Raw genomic sequence first — 10328 nt, 5'->3', positions numbered from 1 at the left:
TCTAGAACTTGACCTTTTGTGCATAATTGATATAATGGATCTCTTGGGGCTCTTGGCAGTGGTTTCTTAGTTCATTGGATTTCGTCATTAGATTGGTTTGATGATGGCAAGGTTAAGATGAAAATTTCAAAAATTTGATTCATGTGGTAATTACTATCAATTTGTTTTTCTTTTAATTTTTTTTATATAAAGGATATTTTTCATAATTCTTATTAATAATAATATTTTCTTTAAGAAAGACTGACTAATAAATATAATTCATCAATAATGTGAGTCAAATTGAACTTATTGGATCAAGTGAGTAACCTGACACGTCTAAATTTAAAGTTTGAAATATATATTATAATAGTATCAGATTTTACTCTAAAACATAATTAGGAAACAAAAGAATATAGTTGTCACTAATATTTTTGTTTACTTTTCACCTTTCATAGCCTTAATTAGATGTTACATTATTACTTTTCATTGCAAATGTCAAAATGAAAATGGAACCCATTGGGCCAAAGTTATTTGGTGTAACCCAATATGCTGTATACGTACCATATAACCCAATAAGTAGGGTCGGATTATTTGTCTGACCCAGTATTTCCAGTCCATAATTCGATGGGTTTTACTTTACTTAAGTCCTTACTTCTTATGCAAAATCCTATATCGTTTGGTCCAAACAAAAATCTATTTCCAGTGAATTAATTGTCAGCCAAATATAACACTAAATTATAATCTTTCAGTGGTAATAAGTTTAATAGTTTTTTAAGTAAAATAATGAAATTATATATTGAAGTCCTATAAAAGTAAATATATTTGACTACTTTCATAAATAAAAATATATTTGACTTCAATTAAAGTAACATTTTAAATTTATATTTATATTTAATTTAATTGTATATTAACGTTGACTAATTATTTAATTGTTTAGTAAATTTATAAGGTTCTAATGGAAATAAATTTTATTAAAATATAAAAGTAAAACAAAATTCAGAAAGTTATTATCACAATTAAATAATTAAATATTTAACATGTATTTACATAAAAAAAATTTACTAAACAAGAAACAAAAGCTAAAAGATATGACTACAACAAAATATAATTATTTTCTACTGTCGAAACTATTTTTACGTTTGAAAAATGGGGATCGACTTAAAATGAGGTATGGAGTCGCCACCGATCTTTTAGTTTAGGTGTGATCAGATCACCTTAAAATTGATCATTTTAATAAAACATTTTGATTCAGTAAAACAATGATTTTGGATCTACGGAATTCGAGAAAAGAGTTCGGGAGTCGGTTACGCATGAGAAAAGGTTAGTACCCTCGTACACCCAAAATTGGTGCCAATTGATTAAATAACGTCCTTATGTCTAAAAAAAATTTGAAGGAAAAATATTAAAATACGATCCCCTTAAAAATGTGTAAATAACTTGAGTTGGATCTTAAGATTCACTCGTTCCAAAGATATAAAATACCACATCCAGCACGTTAGGACACGATATTTTAAGCCTCCAAAAACTGAGATCACCTCATGATTTCCAAAACACATGACGAAATTTTAGAAGGGTATTCAGTTATTTGGTCCAACGATAAATCGAAACCCAGCACGTCAGGGCACGATTCTTCAAATTTCCAAACACAAAACATTGCCTTGTTTTGACATTTAAAAAACACGGATGAAATTTTAAAGGGATGTTTGATTGTTTTGGACAAACAGAAAATCGAAACTCAGCACGTTAGGATACAATTTCCCAAATTTCCAAAACATCAAACATCGCCTTTTGTTTTGGGAGTTTTTCAAATATACAATCGCAAAATCGGCTCAAAACGCCTTCACTTGATTCACTTAGAATAAAAATGAGACGACCAACAAACATTGAAATCTGAATCCCGATGCAATATCATAGAAAAATCAAAGTTACACACATGGAACAATAGATAAAATATTACACCAATGAATATAATATGAAATTTGGAAGGAATAAGTTTGGGTGCATACGATGGCGATATATCATATATCATGCCAATGCCGACATTAATATTCAAAGGCTAATAAATTAAAACCAAATTTGAATAAAATGCCAAGCATAAATAACATGCAACAAGCCTTAAAATAAATAAACAAATAAATGATATACAAGAAATGCAATTTGGAGTTGTCGATATGCAAACAAACAACTATCACTACAGCAAAACAGGTTTTTAGCAGCGTTTTTAGTGGCGCTTTTCAAAAACGCCGCTAAAGATTGAGTATTAGCGGCGCTTTTTTAAAAACGCCGCTATATGTACACCTTTAGCGGCGCTTTTTAGAAAGCGCCGCAAAAAAATTAACACAACGTCGTCGTTTTGTGTTGAGCCTTTGGTGGCTTTAGCGGTGCTTTCTAAAAACGCCGCTAAAGATCGAGTATTAGCGGCGCTGTTTTAAAAACGCCACTATATGTACACCTTTAGCGGCGCTTTTTAGAAAACGCCGCTAATGCTTGATCTTTAGTGGCGTTTTAAAAATACGTCGCAAAATAATTTTGTAAAACGCCATCGTTTTGTATTGAAATTTTAGTGGCTTTAGTGGCGCTTTTTAAGAAACGCCGCTAAAAGTACACCTTTAGCGGCGCTTTTTAAAAAACGCCGCTAATGCTCGATCTTTAGCGGCGTTTTTTTTAAAACGCCACAAAAATGGAAAAAAATTAAAATACTATTATTTAAAATAATTTTAAAGATTTTTGGTATATGACTAATTGTTTTTTAATTTATATGTTAAATATTTTCTTATATAATTGTAAATAAGATAGTATTAATTTTAAAATATTGAATTAATTATCATTATATTTTAGGGTTTACGATATATGGTTAAGGGTTTAATGTTTATGAGTTACTATTGTAAGGTTTATGTATTATGGATTTAGAGATTATGGTTTATGGTTTATGGGTTAAAAGTTAGGGTTTAAGTTTTAGGGGGTTAGGGTTTAAGGTTTAGGGGTTAAGGGTTAAGGGTTTATGTTTAGGGGTTAACGGTTAAGGGTTTATGTTTTATTGTTTAAGGTTTAAGGGTTAAGGGTTAGGGGCTAATAGTTTAGGGTTTAGATTAATTAGTGTTTTTTAATTTATATATTAAATAATTTCTTATATAATTGTAAAAAAGCTAATATTAATTTTAATATATTAAAATTATGATTATAGTTTAAATTATTTAAGAGATAATAGATAAACTTTATATATATTAAATGATTTAGGATTTAAAATTTATTTAAGATTTGTTAAATGATGAAATTTTTTACAATCAATTAATACTTTTATATTTAAAAATATTTAATCTAAACCATTTGATATATTTAAATATTAGACTTAAAAAAAACATTGATAAATAAATAAATAAAAGTAACAGATCATTGATATGGATAGGTAACTATCTATTTTGGATAGGACCAGATTATAACAAATAAAAATGAAATACAAAAACAATCATTCCACATCGAATTCTAGCAAAATAGTTATATTTTAGTTAGGAAGAAATATCTTTAATGAAATGGAGATTAAATCGGAAAAGAATAATATAAAATCATGATTAACGTCTCAATCTTTAATAAAAATTTGATATGTGAGAAATTAATTGCTTACATTGTATAATTTTAACTTAATAATTAATTACAACCATTTATTATTTGTTTTCTTATTAAAATACACGATATTTGTTTTCAGAGTACTTAATTTTTTATTTATAAAAACTAATTTATAAAAATAGTAATAATAAATATTTTATAAAATTATTTAACTAATAATTTTTAACGTATAAAATAAAAAACTTTTTTTTGAAGTAAAATAAAATTAAAAAAAAAAACTTTTAACAGAGCAAAACAGTATCGTTTTATTTAAAATGAAATAATTTTTTATCGGCATTTTTATGAAAAATGCTACAAAATGTTAACAGGCGTTTTTATAAAAAATGCCACAAATAAATCATCTCAAAAGGGCACGATTATATTCCCAAATTTTCCCCCTCTGAAACCCCTAATTTTTCCCCCTAAAATCATATTCTCAAAACACCCCCATCTCACCCCTCCGTTGCTGTTTTCAATCAAGAAACTCTCCAGCAGCAGTCTTGATTTGGTTTCTAGTTAGACTCTGAGATAGAAGAGATGGCAGTGAACCAGACGGCGGCGTTGAAGGTGGGGTTGTGTCGTATAAAGTCTTATCTGCATATAAAGCAGTTCAATGGTTCCACCATTTTTGATGATTTTATGTGGTTGTTGAATTTTTGTTTATTTTTAATCACAGATGTAGAGAAAAACAACGAAAAGAAGCATCACGCCTCCAAGCTGTGAATAGGAAGTTGACAGCTATGAATAAACTGTTGATGGAGGAGAATGATAGGTTACAAAAGCAAGTTTCACAGCTTGTTTATGAAAACAACCATTTCCGCCAACAGACTCAAAATGTAAGAACTTCATCTTCCCTTTCTCGTTTCATATTTTTAAAGGAAAAAAAGAAGAAGAAGAGGACTTTACAGTACAATCATATTATAATTTTTTTGTACCCTTTACTTGAAAATGTTTGATTTGCTTTCAAATATGGGAATTTTTGTTAATTGCAGTGGTTTTTTTTTGGTTGTTGTTGTGGTTGCAGACGACTTTAGCTACCACGGATACAAGTTGTGAATCAGTAGTGACGAGCGGTCAACACCATTTGACTCCTCAACATCCGCCAAGGGATGCCAGCCCTGCAGGGTTAGTAGTAGTAGGAAATTTTGTCACTGTTATACACTCCCATTGTTATGTCCCTTTCATTCCTCGTTTATCAATGAAATTGAATCTTTGTTTTGTTGCTGTATAATTGCTAGTGCGCCTTATGTGCTTTTGTTTTTGCATTCCATACTTTTGTACATTGCAGAGGAAACTTTAACAGAGTTTCTTTCAAAGGCCACTGGAACTGCTGTCAAGTGGGTCCAAATGCCTGGGATGAAGGTAACTCTTTCTCTGCTGTCATCATTCTTTTATTCTTTGTAAAATACTATTAAACTATATTAATGTAGTCCATTATTCATTGTCATTATCGATAAATTCTTATTTATATAACAAAGCATAAAATCTTGCTAATCTTCTAAGCAACATCCTAACCCATATTTGTTATGTCAATATCGAGGAACAACCCTACTTTCCCATTTTTCTATTGGTTACTAATATTTCCATGTTTCCCATATGAGTTGGATTTTCTTTTTCTTTTTACCTTTAAAATTTTTTAATCTACGGATTTTTTTAATAATGAATTAATACTGATAAAGATAAAACTGGAGAACCAATTGTTAGGTAATAGCATGCTGTTATCTTTCTTTTAAATCATTACATACAGATTCCAGGTAGATTGTACCTTGGGACTCAAACATGCATATGATATTCTCAAATGGATCTCTTGTTTTTTGCTCCCTTTGTAGAACATAACTTGAATTAAATAGTAATCCAATATCATTATGCTAGTTAAGAAAAAGAGCTAGCCTTGTTAAAACTTCTTGTTTGATGAATAGTAATCTTAGCTCCAAATGCCTGCGCCAATTTTACCTGCTGGCTACTGCTAATATCTTTCTTACCTGTGCAGCCTGGTCCGGATTCTATTGGAATCGTTGCTATTTCTCATGGTTGCAGTGGTGTGGCAGCACGTGCATGCGGACTTGTGGGACTAGATCCTACAAGAGTAAGTTCATTTTTGCTTTCTACTGATACGTTTCTTGGCTCAAATTTGGAGAAGAATTGACTGATCAATATATGTTTTCTTTTTCATGTAGGTCGTTGAAATCCTTAAAGATCGGCCTTCATGGTATCATGATTGCCGAGCTGTGGATGTTACAAACGTGTTGTCCACTGGAAATGGTGGAACCATTGAACTGCTTTATATGCAGGTAAGTTAATTAATATCAAATTTATCCTACTTTTCCAACTAAGTCTATGTGAATATTTGGACAAAACCAGAGATCTAAGTATGTGTATTTAAATTGTTCACCATACCCAATTATTGATGGTATATTGAGCATGTGAGTACATACGCTATCCCCACAAATTTCAACTCCCAAGACCTGTTTCTGATATAAATCCAAGAAAAGAATAGCATAATAAATAGTATAGTGGTAAATTATTAGGAAAATAAAGAAAAGCATTTCTATTTTCGGGATCCAAGTACATATCTATAACTCATTTCTGTCCTCTTCAATCTTGATTTGTCAACATCATATATTGGAAGAGTGAATGCCATGACCTTCTACCTAAATGATAAACAAAAATTCAATTAGGAATTGTGCATAAATCAAGGCAAGCAATTGACAAATCGGCTTGTCCAACTCTCTGTTACTGGTTTTAATAGTGTTTTATTCATCAAAAGGTTTGTCTGATATTGTAACCCAGCTATTTTGAAATCTCAACCACCTTGTTGGATAACTGGAAGCTTAATGCTGAATAAGATCAGTTAAAAAGGCATCGCCATTTTCTTAATTTGACTTAACTTTGCATCCTTTTTGCAAGTACTGAAATTTCTCATTAATTGATTCTTTTTGGTGCTAAAAGTTTCATGATTGATGAAATGGATACGCAAAATCTAATTTGGAAATTCTTCGATTGATAGAATACCCTTAATGGGCTTTTCTTTTCACAGCAATTTACTCTCATGTGGTATTTATTTAGTTATTTATTGTTTTATTTTATTGTAGTTTCTTCTAGTCAAGTTTGCAAAAATGATTAGTGTAACTGTATCCAAGTTTTGGAGGCCGGATGTCACTCATGTGACTGCCTCTACAGATGAGAATGGTGCATGCACTAGGACACTTAAAGTTCTCATGGCAATTTTAAACGGGAAGTGGGTTCTTAAATTAAATTGTGAGTTCGTTGTTCTTTTCCTATTTTAGAAGGTAGAACTTGCTTTTTCTCTATATATCTATATTGTAATAGTCATTTGAAGGCGAATGCTTTAGCAGATATAGTTTGCAACTAAGCATTAATATTTTGCATCTGATTTAAATCAAGTGATTGGAAATGGAAATATAGTTGCCTTGGTTATCTTTTTTGGTATTTTGTAAGACACTGAGAATGGGCTACATTCGGTACCTTTTACAGGCCAATTATCATTGCAATTATGAGTAGGAAGATAACTATAGATGAATTTAGTGGAGAGGAGAAAAACATAGCTGTCTTTAAGATCATATGTAAATGATTTTCTCTCTTTCTTTCTATCTGATCAGACGTCAGGAGATTTTCAAGGAAACAACAGACCACATGTATAATAATGCAGCGACTCAGGAGCGGGAAACTACTTTGAATCAGCTACTAATAGAGCTTGATGGGTTTGATACTGGCAAAGGTGTTATATTTTCGGCTGCTACAAATCGTAGAGATTTGTTAGATCCTGCACTTCTCAGGCAAGGTCGTTTTGATCGTGAGGTTAATTTCCATCACTTGAATAGCAGATCTAATTAGTTAATTTCCATCACTTGAATAGCAAATTTTATTATATTTCATTTTTTAGTATTAAATTTTTCATGAAATTATAATAATTTAATAAAATCATTTTTTACCCATTGATTATCATAATGTATTTAGTTAAACAATCAGTAAATATTAAAATGATAACAAGTGGGGAGTCTGACTTATTATCTTTTTATTGTAAAATATGCATATGTATAATTAATAAACACTTCTCTATTTAATTAAAAAAATAAAAATAGTGGCCAAATAAAATACTATAAGGTAATACTCATGACTCTTAAAATATGTGAAAATAGAAGAAATTATCTTAAAAAAGGCTACAGTCATCGCACAAATAATTTATTGATTCAATATATTGAATATGATTGATAATTTTGAATTAAGAAATCTGATAGATTATACAAATTTTTAAACACTCAAAATTATAATTACTAATTTGAAACTTTTTGCTGTAGAGAAAATGAACATATTAAACCTAGCAATCTATTTAATCACAACTTTAAACTTTTAATTCATTAATATAAAAACTGTACTAATTATAGTTAAAATACCAGTAAGGCATTTGTCAGGTAATTTCATTATTTGGTTTCGAGGGATAAAAGATATTCTGGATTCCTATTTAACCTTTTCGACCTTTGTGCTAAATTTGTACCACCAGCCTTGATGGTCTTTCCCTTTCATTATCATTTCTATTCTTGCTACTTAATTATCAAAATGGGTGCACCAACAGACTCAGCCCTCGATCTCGATGAACAGATCTTGCAGCTGATGCAATGTAAGCCACTTTCGGAGCAGCAGGTACTTTTTTTTTTCACGATCTGTTTCTTTCTCAAGAAAGTATGGAAATTTTGAGCACTTAATTTTTTTTGTATAATTATTTTAATAGATTAGGCTATATTTGGCTACGAAATGAATACCAAAACATTTTTGAATTGAATTTGTTTTAAGATATTATTCCAATAGCATTAGTTTCTATCGCCGTGTGAACTTTTAGTTATAATTAATGAAAAAAAATCAGCTTTTTTCTCTCTTCCATTTAAAACATTTATATATTCTTTTGATTTATTTGATGTAGTTGATTTCGAAAGAACTTGGTGTATTTGCAAGACTTTTCTACGTTTTACTTGTATTGTTTTGTTCTCAAGTTGATCAATAGAAGTCCTCGTTTTTCTTCCCTGTTTCATCTGGGTTATAATTGGTTGTAACTCTATTTTCGTGTTATCTTGTTTAGGTCAGAGCATTATGCGACAAGGCATAAAATATGCACCTCAAAGACTAGATACATTTGCATGTGTTAGGTGTAGAAAAAGGTGTTTCCATTTTGGTGTTAAGATTTTATGCAGTGTAGTTGCTTACTGTCTTACACTATGTTGTCCTTTTAGGCAAAATGGTTGAACAAGCAATTGAGCAAATTATGGCCTTTTGTTGCAGAGGTAAGATACTTGTTCTTATATATATTTTTGCTATAAGATTCATAGTAGTTGCTAGTTATTTATTTCAAAAAGGCTGAGAGAGGCTTTTGTGTAACTGAGGTTTTCCACCTTAACAGATGAAATTTAGGCAGGTTGTTCAACTCTTTTGGTGCTTTCTGAAGTGAAAATAATTGAAATTGTTCTTTATGTAACTTACAATTTAGTATTTTTTTCATAGTAGATAAACCAGTTTTAGACTATTGTGTTGGTTGTCCGCAATATTAAGCATTCTGAGCATCAATATATTTAGATATTTTGAGGTTTAAAATTGAACTCGGGGAAGAAATAAAGATAAAAACGACTAACATAGTGGATCAGGAAAATGCTTTGCCATGAGCTGCTTTCTGTTTGACTTGTTTACATATCTAAATAATAGATTGTTTGAGGATAGGCCATGGATTTGGTGATATTTTTTTATTTAAACTATGTAGGTTTTAGATGCAATGCATGTACATGCAAAGGCACATGATTAATAACATGAACAATGACTTTTGTCGAAACAAATTCTAGTTCTTGCATTATGGTGGCATTATTAAAAATTTATCTTTCCATGTCATAATTCAAAGAGATCAGATAATGTTCTTTGACATATGTGGCTTTGAGGGTCGTATAAGTGATTTCCTTATTGGCCTGACTTTGGCTTACAGGTGCATACTTTGGCTTTCTGTTTCGGTGTTTTGGATTTTCTGGCGGTTGAATTGAAAGCATCAAAGGACTTCTCTAAGTTATATGCAGGCATGGCAATACTTTGGCTTCACATAAGCTTGAACCAGCCTTCTGTTGTATATTGTTTCTTTTTTTCTTTTTTTTTGATTTTTTTCCTTTGATTAATGAGAGGTGATGATGAATTGGCATTCTTTTCTCATGAGGATGAATTTTGTTTTAGAAATTGTAATACTTTGTGTGTTTGTGTGTGTTATTTTTTATGTATTAAATTACATATTGAATCAATGTTTATGTATTAAATTTAAATTCATTAGTTTTTATATTTAGTTTTGAAATTTAAATTTTAATAGAAAATTTAATTTAATTAATATTTTTTATTTATCCTTAAAAGTATATAGTTTGGATTTCAAATTTCAAAAATTAAACATAATATAATATTTAACATAGAAATAAATATTATTTAATTAAAATAAAATAATTTTTTAAAAGGTCATAATTTTTAGCGGCGTTTGTAGGAAAAGCGCCGCTAAAAGTCATGACCTTTAGCGGCGTTTGTGGGATAAGCGCCGCTAAAGGCCATGACCTTTAGCGGCGTTTTTTTTCATAAACGCCACAAAATGTTAGCGGCGTCGTCTTTAGCGGCGGTTTTTGTGGCGTTTGTAAAAGCGCCGCAAATAGTTTTAGTGACGCTTATTAGCGCCGCTATAGGCCCAAAAAACGCCGCTAAAAACCTTTTTTGCTGTA

General features: G+C 30.3%; 1 protein-coding gene across 19 annotated transcripts; it reads left to right on the top strand.

Annotated features, from left to right (window-relative positions):
- The first annotated feature begins 3929 nt into the window (after window positions 1-3929).
- Window positions 3930-9904, top strand: LOC107951023 (homeobox-leucine zipper protein ATHB-8). Of its 19 annotated transcripts, none has more exons than XM_041085254.1 (12): window positions 3931-4149; window positions 4259-4418; window positions 4607-4707; window positions 4854-4944; window positions 5573-5668; window positions 5760-5873; window positions 6675-6840; window positions 7203-7401; window positions 8203-8244; window positions 8678-8744; window positions 8829-8879; window positions 9566-9904. In XM_041085254.1, the coding sequence occupies exons 2-8, from the start codon at window positions 4323-4325 to the stop codon at window positions 7277-7279; spliced, it is 741 nt and encodes a 246-aa protein (XP_040941188.1). In that variant the 5' UTR covers window positions 3931-4149; window positions 4259-4322; the 3' UTR covers window positions 7280-7401; window positions 8203-8244; window positions 8678-8744; window positions 8829-8879; window positions 9566-9904. The 19 variants fall into 19 exon arrangements, with proteins under 19 accessions (XP_040941193.1, XP_040941194.1, XP_040941209.1 ...); XM_041085247.1 differs by having other exon boundaries at window positions 8177-8244; XM_041085241.1 differs by having other exon boundaries at window positions 8177-8244; window positions 8678-8756.
- Window positions 9905-10328: the final 424 nt, after the last annotated feature.

Source organism: Gossypium hirsutum, chromosome A02 (genome assembly GCF_007990345.1).
Source record: "Gossypium hirsutum isolate 1008001.06 chromosome A02, Gossypium_hirsutum_v2.1, whole genome shotgun sequence".
Lineage (NCBI taxonomy): Eukaryota > Viridiplantae > Streptophyta > Magnoliopsida > Malvales > Malvaceae > Gossypium > Gossypium hirsutum.
The sequence above is the reverse complement of the archived record's forward strand: the minus strand, read 5'-3'. Positions and strand labels throughout refer to the sequence as shown.

Excerpts from the sequence above, each read along its gene's own strand:
- LOC107951023 (XM_041085250.1), top strand. The coding sequence starts at position 4,323 with ATGAATAAACTGTTGATGGAGGAGAATGATAGGTTACAAAAGCAAGTT. Across the intron at positions 4,708-4,853 it reads AGGGATGCCAGCCCTGCAGG|ACTTTTGTACATTGCAGAGG; the intron begins GTTAGTAGTAGT and ends TTTGCATTCCAT. Across the intron at positions 6,841-7,202 it reads GTGGGTTCTTAAATTAAATT|ACGTCAGGAGATTTTCAAGG; the intron begins GTGAGTTCGTTG and ends CTATCTGATCAG.